The following is a 21366-nucleotide window of genomic DNA, read 5'->3' on the forward strand; positions in this document are numbered from 1 at the left end:
CTGACATGGAGTGCTGTACCTATTTCCTGCAGAGCAATGGGCTGTGTGAGGTGGGTCATGGCTGCCAGTTTGAGGGGTGTTTGGGAGGAAGGATTCACATTACCCCTTTCTTCCCACAGGATGCCATAGTGATCCATGAAGTTTATGAAGAAGGGGCAGCAGCCCGAGATGGCAGACTTTGGGCTGGAGATCAGATTCTGGAGGTACATAAGTCTCTTTGTATATGTGCTTGCTTATATCTTTATCATGTATATTTGTATTCAACGCAGTGTAGGTTTCTTGAAGGGGAAAAAGCGATCATTGCATAGGGTAATTCAAGTGTCTTTTCTGCCACTGAGAACGTCCTAACAAATTCATATTTCCTTACATATTCGTATAAACTGAAGGTACAAATTGAGAATATATTAAATTTAATTGAGCACGGCAGTTCTCGAATTACATAGTTCAGCTGTCATGTCCAATAGCTCAGTATTATTCATCTGTTTAATCTTTCATTCAGAGGCCTGCAATACCTGCACTGCTCAAGTGTCTCAGTACTGCCTTCAAACAAAGTGCTGAGCTGGGTGAGCGTGGGGCGAGAAGGCAAGGGATGGCTGCAGCATCCCTGTGAGCATCCCTGCCAGCATCCCTGCTGCTAAACAGTGCCTGCCTGCAGCACTGCTGGCGGAGCTACCAGCCCCCTCAGGCCATGGCTCATAAAACCAGTAACACACAGAATTATTTCTGTCAATAAATGTAGCGTTTTTCCTGCAGAGAAGCATGGAAATTGAGGAGGGAAAGGGTTAAGAAAGACGTGTTGGTCTGCAAATGAAACTTGCGTCAGGCAGGGGTTCAGCGCAGCTGCTTGCAGTGTCTCGCTGTCAGATCAGGACAAATTCCCAGCATGGCCATTAAGGCTTTGGTGTGTAGGGTTAGGAAAATAGTGAGAGGTACTTGGGGATTTGTCTTTACAGCTCTTGCACTGAAAATATTGTTTTTAGTGTTAAGGCTGAATGTTGTTTTCGTTTTATAAATAACTGTGTATTAACAGAGCACAATAATGAGGGGGCAAAAACGGGGAAGGTTAATTAATTCTTCTCTGGTCAAACAGGAAAGTGCTGATGTTTGTGTGCCGTAATATTGTTGTTCTTTCAGCTTTTAAAAGCCATAGTAATGAATCAAAAAGATGACTCTGAATTAGTTTCAGATTAGTATGATAAAGCACACGTAGATGCCTGTGTCAAGAAAAGAATTCCAATGCAGTAGACAAACAATGCAGAATTAGTACAAAAGAATGTCATTACTATGAATTAGGCTTAGTTATATTAATGTAAAAGTAAGTATGGCTGTAATTTTGTGTATCTAGAAATACTGAGAATTATTTTCATTGCCTTAAAACTTACTATGTTATGGAAGTGGATTAACATTGTATTTACTTACAGTTCATGCTGCTTCCTAAAGAGAATTCCAAAATATTTAAGCACTGATACTTTTTGCTATTAAGAAATAAAACAGAATATTGGCAAACACCTTGAAGGGCATCTGTGGTTCAGGTCTGGCAAAATTGGGAGATTAGGTTTCAAGATGCAATGGATGTTTTTAGTACTTTGACGTTCAATCAGAACTTCTTGTTCCATCTGATACTACTAAAATGCTAAAACATTTTCAGGTTATGGTAGGAGAAATGTAATTGAGTGCTCCAGGAGTGGTCTGGTGTGCCATCTATTGGAACAAAGCAAAATAACCATTTAATATGTCCTGCCTGAGCTTCACCATTGCCATTTGCTAATGTTTTTGATTCCTTCTGTCTTTGGCTTGGCAGTGGTGCAAAGCTGGGGGAGAAAGAATCTGAGCAGTAAGAGTTACAAGAAGCTCAAAGGAGCACGTCCCACTTTGTCTGGTTGTAAGGAGGAAGCATTGTTTGAGGTTCCAGCAATGAAAAAGAAGGGAAGAACACCCACAAAACGTACAAGCCAACATGTTTTGATTATTGTGATTTATTCCATGCAGAGGCACAAAGCACCAAACTTGCACTCAGTAGGAGACCCAGGAGCATAGCCCTCTAGAAATAGGAGTACTAAATTAGAGTGCCAGGGGGTGTCAATTTGACAAATTTGTCCTGTCACACTTGAGTAGGGTGCGATGAAAAGATCATTTATACATGTCATTTGGAAAGAAAACACTGATTATTTCAGGTGAATGGGATCGATCTGCGGAATGCCAGCCATGAAGAAGCTATCACTGCATTGAGACAGACACCCCAGAAGGTGCAATTAGTAGTTTATAGAGATGAAGCACATTACAAAGATGAAGAAAACTTAGAGATCTTCTATGTAGATATACAGAAGAAAACAGGCCGAGGACTAGGGCTCAGCATCGCTGGAAAACGGTAAGAGCATCTCTCTGACCTTACAGAACTTCAAATAAGAAATAATTTGCTTTTTGCCATATGAATGACTGTAGCCATTAAATGGAATAGGAAATAAAGGAAAAACTCTGTAAGGAAGAGAATTTTGTATCTAAATAACTTCAAGGATGCCATGGGGCTGTGTAGCCAAGTGGGGACGTGTGGAACTGGGAGCTCACTGTCCTGCTGACTTCAGCATCGATGCATCTCAGGGCTTGGAGGCCCTGACCATGGGTTTTCTGATTTCAGAATGGGGGCAGAAACCTTAAGTATTATAAATACTATAAATATATTTATAAATACTATAAATATAGATACTATGAGTATTTATATAATACCAGGGTATGCCTTTGAAAATTGATTTGTGAGTTAGATCTAGCTGCTACCTCAGTTCAAAAGGACTGATGTCAGTGGAAGACAAGCAGCTGAGTTAGACCCACATCCTGAGCAGTATCAAAGTGACTGGTCCGCACTAGACACCAGTACCGTGATTGCAGAGCAGAATCTGAGACACAATGAGTAGGTAACAGCTGCTTAATGAAACGTGACTTTTTACTGATCTATTTCTAAACCATTGCTATTAGATCATTCAAACCAGAGCACTGATAGCTTTAATCTTTCATTGCTAGAAGAGATTTACAGCATGACACTGGCGAGCACTCGTTCAGCATTGCAAGTGTCATATGGTTGCTCTTCTGTATTGCCAGGAATAATTTATTTTCTCCATTACAAATCATCATGTCATTATCCTGACTGTGTCTGGTCAGTAAAGTTTCTGCAGCAGCTTTTTACAAGAGTGGTGATGTTTAACCCAGGTGTTGTGAGCAGATTGCGGGCTGGGTAATTAATTTAGCTTATGTAAATTACCTTACAGATGGTAATGGCAGTCTCCAGCCCTCCCACGTTTGCTTCCGTGCAAAACTTTCTGTACTACTGCTAAGTGCTTTGCTCGTGGGGATTTCTACTGTAGAGGTAGCCCAGTTTGTGAAGTCAACATGTGATGCTCAGGTATAATTCAGATTGTAAAGTGTTGTGTCCTGAAGGATGCCAAATGCCAAACCTTGGTATTGCAGCTGGCACCAGCTCACACCACAGCAAGCATCAGGAGATGGGGCCAGCACCAAGGGGTCTGCAGCATCTGGGAGGAGAAATAAAATACATTGCCCTCTATTTCTGCATGGACACAAAGCTGGATTTCCTGCTGCATAACTCGGGCGCAAACTAGAAAAGTCTTTTCTGCAGACTTCTCCCTGTTTCTGCTGGGGGCCTCCAGGCTTCTGAGAAAGGAACTGAGCTGAACCTTGGAGGGGAATATGGAAGAAGTATCTGAGACTGCATAATTCATATCAGGCACATCAGGACATAGTTTAACTCCACCTTAGACAGATCCTTGTCTTTTGTTTCACACAAGTGGTATTTTTCAGGAATCTTCATGGCTCATACAGGCAGAACTAATGGTTCAAGGCAAAAGACAGCATTAAATATAGCAAAGCATGCCTTAGTTTTAAAACTTGTACATTTTTTGCACAGTTGAATGGATGTAAAACTACTTCTTGCACTGCTCACAGGTTTCTGTTAATGTCTCTTAAATACAAGTAGTCTGAATTGGTCTCCCAAAGAATATTGGATTGTGTAATTAGCCATATGCTTCTTGCATTGTTAGAAATGGAAGTGGAGTGTTTATCTCTGACATTGTTAAAGGAGGAGCTGCAGACCTAGATGGAAGATTAATTCAAGGAGATCAGATTTTGTCTGTAAATGGAGAGGATTTGAGAAATGCCTCACAAGAGACCGTTGCCACTATACTTAAGGTGAGTACATAATACATTTTAAGGTATTGAATTGCAGTTACTAACACTATGCAAGGTAATTATCCTGAAGTGCTATTTACGCATATACAGGACAGCTTGAACTGATTACTGAGACAGGAATTTCATCTGAAATAACTTTGGGAAGTTCATTTAAAATCACTTCTCCATGTATTTCTAGGAGTTGGATGGTATGAAGTGGGAAAACAAAAGACACATGTAGTATTTAAGCGTTTATTTGAAAATGCAACTGTGGATTTCATATGTTAGGAAAACATTTGGAAACCTGAGAGGCGTACAAATCAGAACTGAAGTAAAATGCCTTTGGCTTTGCTGTACTGACCTGCAGCTATAAAATGGCAACTTAAATCTGTTTCTGCACAGCTTTCCATCTTAGTGGAGTGACCTTACACTCTGAAGTTGCCTTTTCCGTTCAAAAGCATGTGGCTGCTTGGGTCAGAGGAGAGGGCAGGAAGTGGCCTGGCTGTGAGGGCCTGATGTTAACTCCTCTGTACAGCTCCCAACCCTGACAGCTTGTACCTGGGATGAAAGGATGGGTGGGAGTGATGCTGCAGACCCATTTCTATTCAAAACTGCATCTGGAGACAAGGGCTTTTTCCCTGCCATCACCACTACTGTTTCTGCATATGATTTCTTCCATTCTTGAAGGGAAAGGCTAATTATTTTCTTTCTTTTTCCATTCAGGGCTGATACTTGGCCAAAAGTTTACCTATTTAAGAATTGGAAGTATGTGATATTTCCAATTATGAAGTTGAATCCATCTGTGTTAATTTCACCCTTTTCTGCAGCATTTTTCCTCTGAAGTGTTTTGCATGCATATTGTTTGTAGCAAACTTCTGTTAAAGAGTTGGGAGCTTTTGTTTATTTTTCCTGAGTAATTGGCCATCTACAGTTTGCCAGTAGGAAGATTCATACTGACTTCAGCAACTAGCATTAAACCTTCAGGTTAAACCTAGATCCAGGAACGGGTACATTTTGTATTGTCTAAATACAAATGTTAATGCTTTTGAGCATTCCTTGTGGTTTTCTTCATGGGGTTGTGGTGCTGAATATAAACATAATTCTCTCCAGGAGAGCATGAAATATTATACATCTACTTAAATGCTGTACGTTGTGGTTGTTCTTTTTCCAAGTGTGCCCAAGGCCTAGTGCATCTTGAACTTGGGAGACTGCGAGCTGGATCGTGGCTGTCATCACGGAAAACATCCCAAAACAGTCAGGTTAGTGACAAATTCATATGTATAAAGTGGGGCTGTGAAGGGCAGGGCATGGGGACAGAGCACATGCACGTGAGGCTCAGTCCTTCCATAGGCACTTACTGCTGAGGTGGAACAAAGTATTTTATCACAATGATTTTCTGTGCTGAACTGCAAAGCGAGTGTCATGCTGAAATGCTGGTTAAGTAGAAGAGCAAGTTAATGTCTCTTTTTAAGGAGTGTCTTCCTAAGATACACCAATGATGCCCATATAGATTTTTTCAGACCTGCAAGAAATGCTGGATGTATTTTGTGCAGCTGTTTTGTCACTCAAAAGGAGTTAATGAAACTGAACTGTATCTCTGCCTATCTTAGGGCAGAACCACATGAGAGCTGCTTTGCTCTCAAAGAAAACACAGAGCAATTTCCTGCTTCACTTGCTTTTTACCTGAAGCGAAGACAGCAATTCATTTTTCAATCAGTGCAGGGCTTTCCCCTTCTCCCCACACCCCCCAGTCAGCTCAGCCACTGATAGTATTAAAATTCAAGTATTAAAAGGGAGAAAATCAAGGCGAGATGACTTAGAAAACTTTTTTTTGATGGATTTTCCTTCCAAAGACTGACTTCTTTGCCATTATATTGATGTTGCCAGTGATTCACAGCAGGGCTATTGCTATGGAGTATTTTGACCCGTCTCTGCCTAAGGACAGCTGTCAGGGACCCACGGGGACATTGCCCAGACACCTCCCTCTCACACAGAATTGGGAACAGTCAGGAGAGCCTGCACACCAGTGGGATCCAGCCCAACTTTCACAAAAGCTAGAAGAAGGGTTTGGATTTGGAAACGGAGAGGCGGAGCCATAGGATTTAAGTTAAAGGGGGATTTAAATTAAAGCAGGAATGCTTTTAAGGAGATCAGTAAGAAGGGAGACTTGTGTTGTGCACAAACAACTCAAAAAGGATGCCAAGATCATAGTCATGTGGTGTGATTTCTTAACTTCCTAAAGGCCGGCAGTGATGGAGCCTGGGGTGGGTGAGGAACAGGAAGGGCTAAATCCCAGCTTTAAAAATACTGACTAAATATCCTTGGTGAAACATCTGCACTGCATACAGCAGGCAAGGCGATATGAAACAACAGAGGAAAATTATACTGATTGCATTAAGTAAGACAGCAGTCTTGAGTATTAGGAGGTTTGGGATTGTTGTGTCAACAGCTAGCCCAAGCAAGAGCAAAGTAATCAAAAAGTGATGGTTAAAAATTATCCACCCATTTTTACGATGTAAAACTCACAGCTGAAAGGGAAGCAAAATAGTATCTAACATGAGTCCAGGTAAAAATCAGATCAAACGTCACCCCCCTTTCTTTGTGGCATAAGAGGCTTTTGCAGGAACCTGGTAGTTTCTGTATCTCTTTTAATACAAGAAATCTTAATTGCCCCTTTTACTGCAGAGTCGTTTGAGAGCCCTCATCTCAGTGCTCCTCAGCGACCTGGTGATTTTGAAAACCAAATAGATTTTTCTCAGCAAAAGCTTTCCAAGAGTTATAAAACTCTTGGCAGATAACACAGCAAATCAGCTTGAATGATTTGCACAACTGCGAGTGATGTTGTCGAAGCTGCTGGCCAAGAGCATCCAGAACTTTTGTCCTCACTTGGCTTTTTTCTTGGTCTGTTGCATACTTTTAACTGTAGAAATAGAAGCCTTGTGGTGCAGGACAGTGATTTCTTTGACATGCATTGCAAATTACATTAACTGACCCACAAATTGGCAACTCGAGGTGGAAATTGTGCTCTGCCTGTTGTTCATCACTGACAGCTGCACACTGGTCAGTTAGAATTAATGCTGCCAGAGCTTTTGATTCACCGCCTAATGCATTTAGAGAGAGAAAGCTCTGCTGTGGATGGAGAAGTGTAGGCCAGATCTTTGTTTTGTGTAAGGCAGCACAGTTGGAAAGGTCTGGCCCTCGGTGAAACCTGTTGTTCAGATGCACTTCCTAAATTGATAATTATGTTTCCTTGAGGAGCAGAGTCTGAAGATAAAGCCAGATACAGAGATAGGGGAAAGGAGGGCTGGTAATGGACAGCCAGGAATTGGTTACATGCCCAAGCAGCCATCTTCAGAGGCTCTCCCTTTTGTCATCTGGCATGTTATTCTGGAAATAAGGGTAGGTTCTTGGTCACCTGAAAGGAGCAGAGTCTATTGCAGGACCTTGTAATCAGGCAATATATTCAGCTAACATAGCAAAGCGTGTTGATTACTGCCATGTAACAAGATGGGTGTTGGTGTGTGAGAGGAGCTGTTATCATGAGGGAGATGCCCACCAGCTGTAGCAGCAACCATCATGTACCCTTCTCCTCAGGTTCAGAGACATACTGGGAACAAAGGAGGGTGCTAATCCTGCTTCCTGATGCCCTCTAGAGCAGACCTGACCAACATTAAGTGTGCACGTAGAGAGTGAAGTTCAGTTGTGTGGGCTCTCATTTGGAAATGAAGTTGGAAGGGGTTTCAGTTGCATGGCTGATGTGGTATTTCCAGTGTGGTTGTCACAGAGCACAGCTGCGCCCGTATGTCGCAGGAACTGGTTTAAATTGAACATTTGGGTTTGACTCACAGGTTTTGATTTATTTTTAACTCCAGGCAAGCCAACAGAGTGTCCACAGCCACTTCCACCCTGCGCTTGCTCCGGTCCTCTCGACCTTACAGAACTTTGTTGGCACAAAAAGATCTTCAGCAGATGCGTCTCAGAGGAACTCAGGTATAATCTGGGCGGCTGTCAGAATAGCTGTGTGTTATTTGCTGTATGTTTGTGCTGCTTTCAAAGCAAAACTGAATACTTGAATCTGGTTTTCCTACTCTGCCTCCCAGAAGACGCACCACTGATGTTTGAAGACCCAAAACACTTTCCAGCAGATGACGTTATTTTTATGTCTACTCGTACAGTAAAGGCTTCTCTGTTTTAAGTGCAGAATTCCTGTGCCCTGCTATTCCCCAATGCCCATATCAGAGGCTTAGCACAGGCATGGTTCTTGCATGAGAAACCATTCTCTCACAGAATAAAGCTGCCACCACTTCATTTATTTCTTTGTTGCTCTTGAGTGTGCGAAGGGGAGTTTTGTAATGAGAAAGTCGTAATGCCCAGTTGGCAATTTGCAGATTTAGCAAGTGCTAAATCTACAGCCTGCAGTAGCTTGTGGAGAACCTGTGCATTTGGGTGCTCTGACCTGCCTCAGAAGTCAGTAACCTTTGGTCATGAAGTAGAAGACGTTTCTTCTGCCAGTTTGCATGCACTGGAGGAGGAATGTGGCTTCCTTCTGGCAATTTGGAGTGCCCTGCGGACCTCACAACACTTTGGCAATCCTGCTTTCCATACTCATAACAGATATCTGCACAAGCACACGTGCCTGGTGGTGAGAAATACTAAAATGTGTTATTAAGAATCATTAACTTTTGAAAGAGACTAATTCTGCTTGCCTCCTGAAAGGTTCTTAAAGTAGTTTAATGGGAGCTGATAGAATCAGGGGTTGGTATAAGCAGAGCCCAGGACTTCACTACACCATCAGCTTTTAGGCTGTTGAGTCCCAGTTTGAATGATTCCTCTGAAGTGTCCCTTCATTCTTCTCTCTTTGTTTTCTCCCTTTCTTCTATTTTGAGTACTTTTAAATGTCCTATGGCTATATACATGCCAGCCATACTTCCTGGCTGTCTATTATTTACTAATAGAACACAAATTAGAAGAGGAAATCCATGGAACCTCAACAGTCTCAGACCAGCCACGTGCTCTACCTTTTGTAGTCGGGACACTGTGATTTATGAACAAGAAGCCAATCTTTAATTGAGTGAAATGCACCATAGGGCTTGTCTTCAGGCTGGCAGAGTGCTGTTATTCAATAGGTTGTGGTGAGCAGTGGCAGTGCTACAATGGGCATCACTGTGGCATCCGTCAGCCGGAGTGATTACATCCTCCTCACGTGAGCGGTGCTGCCTGGTTTGGCACAGGGAGGCTCTGCTCCTGCTTGGTGATAACTGACTATGCAGCAAGGGACTGTTGTCACCTGACGGTGTTATCTCTTAATTATATTATCTCTTAATTACAGATGCTAATTGTTTGTTTCATTATTCCTAGGAGCAGATATGGGCCCAAGGACTGTGGAGATAACAAGGGTCAGTGAGTTATTTTCGATCATTTCCAACAGCTGACACCTTTAACTGAAGTTGTTTTTTGCAGCATTTCTCAGAAGTAAAATTGCATTATTTATGTTTGCAGTGGGTTGTTGGATGTATGTCTGAGTAGTGGGACCTGCATGTGTGAGGATGTGTATGTCTGTCAAACCTATTTTCTTCCTGTTCCATAAATCAAATGATCAGTTATTGCTATGCTCTGAACGCCGACCTCTGCAAGTTGCTCCAATTGCAGATGGTTTTTGCTTTGTTTTAGGGACCAAATGATGCACTTGGTATCAGCATTGCAGGAGGGAAGGGAAGTCCATTAGGAGATATTCCCATCTTCATTGCTATGATTCAAGCCAGTGGTGTGGCTGCACGTACCCAAAGACTCAGAGTGAGTAGAGAGATCCTCTGAATATTTATTATTTCATCTGCAGTGTGTCCTACAGAGAAGGAGCCTCAAGCACTTCTGTATCATCACCTTGATAATAACTCATAGACTGCTTTTCCTCTTCTTATATATGTATATCTAAAACCAGAAACAAAACAAAACCAAATAACCCTGCCTGTCTCTTCCCTTTTTAATTTTATTGCATCTTGGGATAATGCCATAATGGAAAAGTGACATGAAGAGAAAGAACATACATGCATTTGCAGTGGTCTTCAAGTGTATATGTTCATCCAGACCGAGGGAGGGCAGCAAGAGGCTCTCTGGAAACCATAAGCGTTTTGGGGACTGCAGGCTGGGCATCATTTAGAGCTCAAAACAGGTAGAAAACAGATTGAAAGTTAGTCGTTTGTTCTTTAGGCCCTTAGGAAAAGAAATGCCCAAATAAGGCACTTATATCAGACCCACAGGATACGTGTGTTTTGGGAATGACTGTAGTGAACACTTTCAGCATTGGAGAGAGTTTCGAGGAATCATTAGTACTGGAAAGAACTTATTATGCAGACGCACAGGGTTGCTTTGGCCCATGAGATTCATTAGTACGTGCTGCTACATTCATGCCATGTCTCTAACAGAATTACACAATAGCATTAAGTGCCAGGGTCAAGATCGTTTTTATGTATAAGAAGAAGAAGAAATCATTTAGGTTAATTAGATTAATATCAGAAGTGCCTGCTTTCCTACACTTCATTCAGCATGTGAATACATAGTCTGTAGGAGTGTAAGCTCATCTGCACATACAGACACAAATAATCCTTTCTGGATGGGAGGACAGCAGTGAAAATCTCCCTCTCTCTCTGCTTGCAGATGGAAATAGTAAAATACAACACAGCTTTCTCTGATTGCATTGTTGTTTTTAAAAAATCCATATTGTGCTTACTCTGAAGAATGGGAAATGATCCCTAGCAATGCAGAACTCTCACAAAAGGGATCCTGCAAAAGAGAAGCATGACTGTGCAATGCCAAGTTCATGAGGAATTTTAAGCATTCTTAATTTTAATTTTCCCTAATGCTAGTAATTTTCCATTACTGTTGTACTTTTAGGTTGGAGATCGGATTGTCAGTATTAATGGGCAACCTTTGGATGGGCTGTCTCATGCAGATGCGGTTAATCTACTAAAGAATGCTTATGGGAGCATTATCCTGCAGGTATGGTGATAAATTGAACATGCAGCTGCATGAGGGGAGATAAATGGCGTTCAGGGGAAAAAAAGAAAAGAAAAAACCCTAAGCATCACTGGCACAAGGCATCACAGAATTGCAGGGTGCTTGCTGATGGGAATTACACAGAATGAAAGCAAGAAATGATTTTCATTCAGAAATTCTTTATTGCCATTCATACGGGCTGTGAGCATGACTATATAAAAGCGGAACAAAGGGAACAAAGTAACTTGTTGCTACACATGATAAATCAACAAGCTTCCAAGTTGTTGTTTGTATTTTTAATTTGAAGTTAACTAGGAACAAGGAATTATGTGTGTGTGTGTGTGTGTGAGTGCGTGCATGTAGCTAGACTGTGACCAAACTGCCCACACTATTAATTTCCTTGTTCTTGAAAGGGGGAGAAGAATGAAATGCTAACAGCAGTTAGGAAACATGATAGCATCATCATTAAGACAGTGCTGCCTAGAACTGATTATTCTACAGGTAATGAATAATAACACTCAGGAGAGAAAACTGTTATCACTGCCACATTTATATGCTAGCTAAAAAGAACACGTTCTGCCACTTTGGTTCTAATTGCTGCTCCCCAGTATATTCATCTTCAGTTTATTTTTATGTTTACACAAAGAAATGGAGAAAATACTTGCCAGAGAGAATTCAAAATACTGCTCATTTGCAGAATTATTGTAACAATTGGAAAACAACAAGATGCACTACTAAAATCTACTCTGTTTTCTTTGTCATCACAGTATATTGGATTGGAACACATCTTGAGAGATTTTTGCAAGCTTCTTGCTTGCATTACAACACAAATGTGACTAAAAAATAGGGGGGAGGGAGAAAAAGGTAAAAAAAGAAATGAAATTACAATAAACTTAGTTTTAGACTTGCTTATTCTTTGTTTTGTCTGCCTGTGAACTGCTGACCCTGGTAAGTGATGAGGCAGTTCCAGAGCAGATGGTGTATTTGTGTAGTTCTATGAAGTCAAAGGAAGTACCCAGATATACACCAGCTGAGGATTTTCTGTTAAATTATAGTTATCATATTGTTAGTAATGTTGAGTAATTTCACTTTTCATGTCAACAGTATTCCCTGAATAGAAAATGAAAGCCTGCTGCAGAACCCAAAATTGCTGATCTTGAAAGCTGTAATACAGCATATCCCACCTCATCATGTATTTAAAAATATTCCTGATGTCAGTTGGTTGCTCACATAAACAAAGAGGTTCTTCTGGAAATGTCTTGGGGTTTGTCACTTAATGGGTTTTCTTCTGCATTTTTTGCTGTCTGGCTTAAAATGGGCTTAATGCTTTTTATTGACGATATGGGTTTACTCTGATAGAATAGAGTCTATTTTCCTCTATTAAAGTCTGTTGTGTGAAGGTGGGATGTTAGAGTCTGTTTTCCTCCATTAAAAATCTATTATGTGAAGGTGGGATCTTATATTTTAATATCAGCAAAGAGTAGTATTGAAGCTGTGCCCTAAGTGTGGCGATACCTTACGTGCAAACCACAGGTCCTTCTCAGTCACTGGATTGCTTATTTTTATTGCAGCAATCAAAATGGAATAATCCTATCGCTGTGATAATCATGACTGATGTGTCATTAAGTAATTCTGTTTACTATCAGGTTAGACCACTTCATGGCAAACTGCTTTGAAAGGTCAGATAATTGTGTTCGGTGGGGTGGAAAGGCTTATTATCAGCATGTCCTGGGTAGGATGGGGAAGGAGTTTGCAAATGCTGTTTGCAAATGGGAGATTAGGGTCTCAGGGGAACAATCATCCCTTTCGGCTGTTTTGATGCTTTGGTTTAATTTAATTTCTTTTCTGCAGGTGTAGTAATGAGATAAGGGGAAGCTTTTTTACAAGGTTGTTGAACTCTGATATGTTCTTCCTGCCAACGGAAGATTTTTGAATATAGATTTGTTTTGCCCTCGTTTTATTTAACAACAAAATATGACAAAGACTGGCTGGCACTCTCTCCCCTATTGCAGTGAGAAAGAAAACTTAACGGCATCTTTGCTGTCTGCTGGACCCCTTCATTTAGGGCATCCAAGAACTTGAGTCCTGGGATGCAAAATTTGCATGAGAACTAATCTTCCTTCCTAGAAAACGCTACCACCCTCTTGGCTCCAAGTGATTAGGAAGAGGGAAATACTGCTGTGGGAGAATTGTGAGCAATCATTTAAAACAGGGGATTTATAGAATGGATTTTTGTATTTCCAAAAGGTTAATTTTGATAAAATAAGGCCATAAATAGGTAGAGGAAATACTGAAAATAGTGGGTATTTCTCACTGTTCTCTGAGCCGAAATTCTGTGCTGTGCAGTAAATGTCAAGCAGAGAAGGATAGCTCATCATAAGGAGATGGAGTTAGGGGATAACCACAGCATGTGGTTGTTAGGAAATTGATGTCCTTTCAGCTGTAAATACTTCAAATCCCAAACACTTCATAGTGATTTTCTCAAATTTCTTCCTGAAAAAGCGAAGAACAGAAAATAAGCATGCAATGAAAGGTTTAGAAAAGAGCCAGAGAGACCGTTGACACCTTGTGTTTAACAGAACCTGCTGAGCCTGAAAGATTCTACCCTTGTGAGGCAAAACCCCTGCGAACAGCAAACCCCAGACTATAGCAAGTAGCTGTTTCTTCAGGACAGCCATAACTGCCTGTGTACCTAACCTACACAACAGTGGTAGGGTTGCTTTAAAAGCCTGAGCAAGTTTGCTACCCAGCAACCTGATAAACTATCATTAACTTTATTCATTACTATGTGGTGGTAATTCATGATGGCTTCAGAATGATACAGGAGGCAGAATTGGGAAGGTTAAGACCCCAGTTTGTTGATCTATGCTGGAAACTGCAGTGGAGTTGAAACCATGGATGAATTTCTTCCATACTCAGCAAATGAACCAATCTGAGGTATTTCGGGGCCTCTGCACAATAGTCCTTTGGAGCTCTGTATTTTGTTGAAGGCTAAGATGCTCTCTGTAGGAGACCTTTACTTTCAAGCCCAATCCTGAACACCCTGTGCCAACTCTGAGATGCACATATTCCCCTGAGAAAGTAATCTTTTCCTTTGGGTTATCCAGAAAGACACTTCCCCTCTGCTCAGCATCTGAATGATAATTGTGTAAAAGGCAAGAGAAAGCTTCAGAGCAAAGTTTGCATTTAATCCCCAGAAATATGGTTAGTATTAACTCTGTTATTTGAAAGTATTGAATTTGTAGGACATTTAAGAGAGTAGGACTTGTATTTAAAATGTGCTTGGGAAAAAAAAAAACATCAACAATTGATTTTTCCTATTTTCTGCATAATTAGCCAAGGTGTCTTTGGTATTAAATGAACACACACAGTTTTTCATTGCATCCTTCCATTTAGGTTGTGGCTGATACCAACATCAGTGCCATTGCTACCCAGCTGGAGAGTATGTCTGCAGGGTGCAACCTTAACTCTTCTTCTGAGCATCATTCTGAAGATCCCGAGTAAGTTTGTACTTAGCCTGCATGACTGAAGTGGATTTCTGTGTGCCATGCAAGGGAAAAGCCTAGGGTGGTGAAGGAGGGGTCTCTCCCATTGCTCTTGTCTGTAATTTTCCATCACCTTTAAAATGAAAACTGTGACCTTCTCCATGCTGATTATGGACTCATGTCCATCTTCACACAGTGACAGAAATTGCTTGAGTAAATAAGCACAAAATGCGTTTCCAAGCACTCATTCTGGACGTGTTTCAACATAGTATATCTCCTTTTTTTTCTTCTAATGTGTTATGCTGACGTGACAGTTCTGCCCTTGTCTGTTGGCTGCCTATCCTGAAAGGCGTTACGATCCTAGCAATTTGAAATGATTTGTCATTGGCAGACCAAGGCAAGAGGTGTTAAAAACCTGGTATCGGAGACAAATGTTTCAAAACATGTCCCAGAGCATTCTTTGTCCTTTGAATCTTTTTAGCTTTACAATTCAAAGAAGTCTGATTAAAAAATGTTCCACTTGCAGCACTTCTGTATGCTGATAAAAGCTAGAGATCTAGCCCTCCCATGGCCATGCATCATTCTCCATTGTGTGCTTTTTAGGGCAGCTTATAGCATTCCAGTAATCGTTTTGAAATTCATTTGATCTTCATTGTGGTTCAATAGCTTCATTATGTTCTTTATTTTCATTCTTTGATTCATTATATTTATTTTAAGAAGCTGAGATGCAAGTTGCTGCCCTACCTCAGAGTTTTTTGAGTATAAAAGTTAAGCTATTTATGCTGCATTCTCTAGTCTTACAGTGCAGGAAACTGTTTTTATTGCTGCTCTCAAAGGAAAATTGCTTACTTCACAAAAGGATTTGTATTCTCTTTTCATATTAAAATAGTAAGGAAATGTGAATGTGAAAATATGAAACAGAATTAGGTAGGCATATGTATTCCCTCCATCCTAAAGAAATAGCTACATATTGGTCATAATAGAATCATGGAATCATGGAATGGTTCGAGTTGGAAGGGACCTTAAAGCTCATCCAGTTCCAACCCCTGCCATGGGCAGGGACACCTTCCACTAGAGCAGCTTGTTCCAATCCCCATCCTGCCTGGCCTTGAACACTGCCAGGGATGGGGCAGCCACAGCTTCTCTGGGCACCCTGTGCCAGTGCCTCACCACTCTCATTGTGAATAACTTCCTTATATCAAATAATGTATATATGTGTGTGTGTATATGTATATATGTATATATATATAAAAAATCCAATATATATCTTCGTTAAATCTAATAATAGGATACACCTTTATACAGGTGGAAGACGCCAAACAGCTTTTTTCCCTGTAATTATTTTTAAATATATAGAAATTACTTTTTCAAATCTGCAATGGGTATATACATACATGCAGTCTGAATTGCACCAAGAATCTTTCTTTGCTCATCATAGACAGTAAAAGCCCCTGAAGAGTTCAGGCTCTAAGTGATGGGGTTGCAAGGCACAGGGGGTAGGTCAAATACAGGTTGCTAGAAAACAGCCCAAAAAGCCTGCAGTAGAGCTGAGACTATGGACACAAGTGTTCCTGGCTTCACCCTATTAGACTTATTCCTCTGAAGACATAAAGCGAAATGATGCTGTAAGGAAACAGTGCAGTTGCCACTTTTGCAGACTAAAGATGACAGCTTGGCTGGTAAGAAGGCAAACTCTACATACGTGCAATGACTGCAGATCAGGGGAGTCTCGCTTCTGCATCAGAGATAAGTGCTCTTGTTGAGTTCTTATTAAATAGGAGTATATTCAAAGTGAGGAGCTGAAGTACAAGGAACAGCGTTTGAGCTCCGGGCTGTGCAGGAGGATGTTTCAGTGCAAGGGCAGGAGTTGTGGTTTGTGACTGTTTGAAAAACTTCTTGATAGATAAAATATCTCTGTAAGTGTTCCTGCTGCATAAATTCCCCAGAGACAGACATTGCTATTCTAAGTGATATCTGTTGTGTTTTCAGAGCACCTCAGCCTAAGATTATTGCTTTGGAGAAAGGCTCTGATGGACTGGGATTTAGTATTGTAGGGGGGTATGGAAGTCCCCATGGAGACCTGCCCATTTATGTCAAGACTATATTTGCCAAGGTATCTTTTTTTTTTTCCTCCCTATTTCTATATTATCTTTAAAAATAAACCTAAGATTTGGCTTGGGTAATATATTATGTAGCAGAAAGCAAAATGTACTGGCTAAGTACACTGATGTGAGTAAGTGGACCCAGAGCTGGCGTCTCACTTTATACTTCGTATCACTGATGGCTGAAACAAGATACTTTTATCTCAGCAAAAGTGCTCTGTGTACTCGGGTAACTTGGGTTTATACATTAAAATATTTGTAAGGCAGTTTTCTGTCTGTAAATCTTAGAGAGCAGTGGCTCTGGGCACCGAGGCTGAGGAGCAAACATAGCACAGCAGAGACTCTCCTTGAGGAGGACAGCCTCCATTGCTGTGAGGGAGAATTCACCCTTTTCCCACCCATCCCCTTGCTAGCAATATGCTCATCAGGATACATCAGGCATGGCCATGTGAAGGGAGCTCTGGAAATGGAGGAGGAGGAAAGGAAAACAGTGGGAATTGGGGATACTTTCCATAAAGTAACTTTGAAGTCAGTCGCAGTTCCTTTCCTGTGCCTGCTTGCTGTCACTTGTGTCAGCACTTCTGGTGACATGATTGAGAGAACTTCATCTGAAGGTGGAATAGAAGTCATGTCTCCTCTGCTTCTGTGATTCTGGGGCTGAAACCACAAATATCTGGTCTCTTTTACAGTTTTCAGTTATTAACATGTGAAGATACTGTGTCTTTAAGCCAGTGCTTATATTTACAAGTTTCTCAGTGTGAGCACTGCTGAGAAACCCTAAATCGAAGCCAGAATACACTGCAGTCACCAGTGGGGCAGTGGAGCAGAAACTAACACCATGACCCAACCTCTGAGCAGGGCAGGCTCAGGATTTAGATAAAAGAGCTGCACTGAGGGCTCTGAAGGAGAACAGCCATTTGTAAAGCCCTGTGGGAGCTTCTCAGGACTTTCATACAATCACAGAATCATTTAGGTTGGAAAAGACTTTTAAGATCATCGAGTCCAACCGGTAACCCAGCACTGCCAAGCCCACCATTAAACCATGTCCCCAAGCACCAAACTACACATCTTTTAATAATACCTCCAGGGACGGTGACTTCACCACTTCCCTGTGCAGCCTGTTCCAGTGCTTGACAGCCCTTTTGTGGAAGAGATTTTTCCTAATACCCAATCTAAACCTCCCCTGGTGCAACTTGAGGGTATTTCTTCACTGGAGCCCAGCTCTGCCCAGGGCTTGGGGCAGTGCTCAGGCTGTTCTGATGCATTAGCACTGTCCCTCTCCCCACGTTTTAACCTGTTTCTCAGCACTGGTTACAGAGTACCTTTAAATGCTGCTTTAACAAGCCTCCCTGTAATCAGAAAAGACAGAACACTGCAGTTCTTTAGGGTTGAGCCAATTCTCTTCTTCCCAGGGGTGTATCACCCCAGACCATGCAGGCTTGGGTGAGCAATGGGCAATGCCCGAAGCACTCAGGGAGACTTCAGCAGCGCTGTCATTTCCCATGTTCCCCCCCCAGTTACAGTGGGATTCCCAGTGCTCCTCATTTCATCCAGCATTATGAGGGATGGGAGGGCTCCGTGCTGCCAGCCGCTAACGACTCTCTTTGCTGTTTGCAGGGAGCAGCTGCGGACGATGGCAGACTGAAGCGCGGCGATCAGATTTTAGCAGTTAATGGGGAAGCTTTGGAAGGTGTCACTCATGAGCAAGCTGTAGCTGTCCTGAAGCGCCAGAAAGGAACTGTAACGTTAACAGTGTTATCATGAATGTCATTGTGCTTGCGGAGATAAATACAATTATTTTAGAGCATCAGCAGAGCTATAATAATACTGCTCAGCCCTGAGCAGGATATAAAGCAAACCCTGGCAGAGTCAGCATTCACCCCATTGCCAGAAAGGGTAGCGTGCATCTTGAGCTTCATTTAGCCTTGCACATTTATCAGCCTTTCTCCCCGCCCTCTCTCCTACTTCTGGTGGCTTTTGAGGTTTCTCTGGACAAGTTTAATCAAGAAACTTCAAAGAACAATGTCCATTTAACTTTATTTATACATCAGTTTATCCCCACTAGTCTGAACCCCGGTTACAACAGCTGAACCTGGAATCAGTTCACACACAAAAGAGAATTTAGATCATCAATTGATCTCATCTGATGAGCAGAAATAAATGCCGAGTGACTTGTCATCTCACTCATGATTTACTTATGCTAATTGTCCTTTCAAGTATGCCAGAAAACATTAGCAATGTAATTAAATTACCACTGTTCCAAATGATGAAATATCAAATTCTCCTCTGGGAAATTATTTGTGCTCAGCACAGTAAGTCTGATAGTCAAATGTGAACTTCTCATGTTTATCTCTTTGGGTAGGTCTGTGGAAGTTAGTCAGAGGTAATTACTGTGATGTGTCAATTTGCAGCCTTTAGCAGGAAAAATAAACTAGGGGAGAGGGAAATTTATTTCTTTTAGGCTTTTAAAATGTTTGAGCCTTTTCAGATATTTAGGCAGCATGAGCAACAACAGCGTGTCTCATTCTAGTCTCATTATATTTTTAAAGAAGAAGAAACGTGCTGATATATGCCAGGCATGTTACATACAAAGGCAGTTGTTGTTGTGCCAAGCTGCAGCATAATTGTTCATCCTGAAACTTTAATGAAGACAAAAAGTTTGCTTCAGCAATGTGATCCTGTAATTCCAGTAACGATGGTGAGCGGTCCCTCTGCACCTTGTCTTTAAGGCTAAGATGAAGTTAATCCAAACCAGCAAACCATTTTACATTTCCAAGGGATCAGATAGTGCAGGAAGAGGCTTTCACGGATCACAGAGGATGCTTCCCTCCTGGAGCTGCTGGTGTTCAGGTTTGGATAACACCAAATAATACCAGGCACTGGTGAGATGATCGCTGCAGAAGACTGCTGCAGCAGTTTAAGGTCATACCCTCCTCAGGGCAGAGCATGCAGAGGGGGGGTTCCTCAGCCTCCTCCAGCAAGTCATATGGCTCAGTCGAAGCCCTCAACTACTTTTTGATTTATGCAAGTATGTGCCAAAGGCCACGAGGCACCTTCCCAAGGCCTGTCCTACTCTGCACAGTGAAGGTAAGATGCAGGAACGTTCAGCCAAAAGTTAGCAACGTCGATACGTGTCACAGCCATTCCTGCAGTGATTATATGACCGTGGCCTTAGTGATTTAGCAAACGAATTTGGCAGGCAGATTAATGGCACTGCAAGTCATTGTGGTTTAATCTTCCTATCCAGAGGAACAGTAGGGTTTTAGAGGAAGCAGCCCAGTCTGATTTGGACTATTTGGTGTAATTTATGATGATGATGTAGCTGGGAGAAATGAAAGCGGGGGAAGAGTGTCAAAATTGGCTGCTCATTTTATGTGAAAAATCCCTGGAACGTAATGGAAAGATTATTCAAAAGCTGCAGTATAACAACTGAGCAGTGCAGGGTTTGTGTTGAACGTACTGTTGTTCAGTATGGTTTATCTAGACAGGGTGTTTCCCCATTTTACTTTAAAGAAGAGGTACTGAAGTGAGATGAACTCTACTGAAGCAAGCTGTGATTAGCTCTTATTGAAATGGGTTTCCTTCATTGCAAAGTTTCCTTTCAACTTTAGGTTAATCACAAAGTGCATTTAGCCTTGCTGGAATCGTATTCCGTTAATAGTGCCTGGAAGAGACTTCACGTTTTCAGTGGATTCCCACTGTACTGTTTGATTTGCCAAGTGAAGTGTTAGTGGAACCTTGATTGTAGACACACAGAAATAAGTCCAGATGTAGCAAATTGGGAGAATGTTTAACAAACTGCCTTTGGTTGCAGAAGCATCCAAGGTATGCAGAAGTTAAAGGTGGGTAGGTGAAATGTGAAGAGGTACCCTCAGAAACAGCGTGTGGAATTTATGAACAAGATGTAATGATTCCTCTGCCTGATTATGTTTTTATAACCGTTGCATTCCAACTTTAAGATGTTGCCACATTTAATCTATGAAGTTTTACATGGCTATTTATTAGCCTATTATGCACATAGTGTTCATATACACAAAGAATAGAATTTATGGGCTGAGATATTTTGCACTTCTCGTTGCTCAGAATGAGAGAGAACATTTTTCTGCTTCTTGTAATTTGCACTTTGTGTGTTGAATATATTACTGCCAAAACTTATATTGCAACTAATTGATAAACCAGTGACCACACGGAGGAGCGTGTGCTGTATGTACAGGACCAAGTTAGGTGATTAAATCTGCATTACGCTTGTCTGGGTTGAGGTGTTCTGGTTTGTTTAAAACTTTATTTCTGTGCAAGGGAAAAAGCAATGAAACCTCCTGATTGTATGTTTACGTCTATCAGTAAAATGAGAGATTTTATGACTTCAAAGATTCTAAATAAAGCTCAGTTATGTAAGTAGTTCTGCATTTTATTTTTATGGTTTTTCATTTAAGTCACTGGTAAAATCTATTGCATGAGATGTCTTTGTTTGCTGTTCTAAGTAGGGCTTGTGAGTGCCCTTCTCTGGGTGAAGGAGCGGTGGTCACTGTAGGAGGGATGGAAGGATGCGGTGACAGCGAGCTGAGGGAAACAATCACAGGGAGCCATCCTGTGCCCTCCGTCAGAAAGCT

At 41.5% G+C, this 21366-nt stretch overlaps 1 protein-coding gene across 2 annotated transcripts in view; it reads left to right on the top strand.

Annotated features, from left to right (window-relative positions):
* Positions 1 to 21154, top strand: part of PATJ (PATJ crumbs cell polarity complex component) — a 148738-nt gene extending 127584 nt beyond the window's left edge. Inside the window, exons 34-44 of one of the 2 annotated variants that reach the window (XM_061469625.1) lie at positions 120 to 203; positions 2175 to 2368; positions 4050 to 4197; positions 5349 to 5435; positions 8049 to 8166; positions 9535 to 9572; positions 9847 to 9969; positions 11068 to 11172; positions 14566 to 14669; positions 16644 to 16767; positions 18374 to 21154. In XM_061469625.1, the coding sequence (XP_061325609.1) occupies positions 120 to 203; positions 2175 to 2368; positions 4050 to 4197; positions 5349 to 5435; positions 8049 to 8166; positions 9535 to 9572; positions 9847 to 9969; positions 11068 to 11172; positions 14566 to 14669; positions 16644 to 16767; positions 18374 to 18520 (1272 nt within the window). In that variant the 3' untranslated portion in view covers positions 18521 to 21154. The remainder of the gene's footprint in view (positions 1 to 119; positions 204 to 2174; positions 2369 to 4049; positions 4198 to 5348; positions 5436 to 8048; positions 8167 to 9534; positions 9573 to 9846; positions 9970 to 11067; positions 11173 to 14565; positions 14670 to 16643; positions 16768 to 18373) is intronic. The other variant, XM_061469626.1, reaches the window with a different exon arrangement.
* Positions 21155 to 21366: the final 212 nt, after the last annotated feature.

The sequence above is a fragment of the Pezoporus flaviventris genome, unplaced genomic scaffold (genome assembly GCF_033815535.1).
Source record: "Pezoporus flaviventris isolate CSIRO_AGI_PZ_B2104156 unplaced genomic scaffold, CSIRO_AGI_Pfla_v1 ptg000059l, whole genome shotgun sequence".
NCBI lineage: Eukaryota > Metazoa > Chordata > Aves > Psittaciformes > Psittacidae > Pezoporus > Pezoporus flaviventris.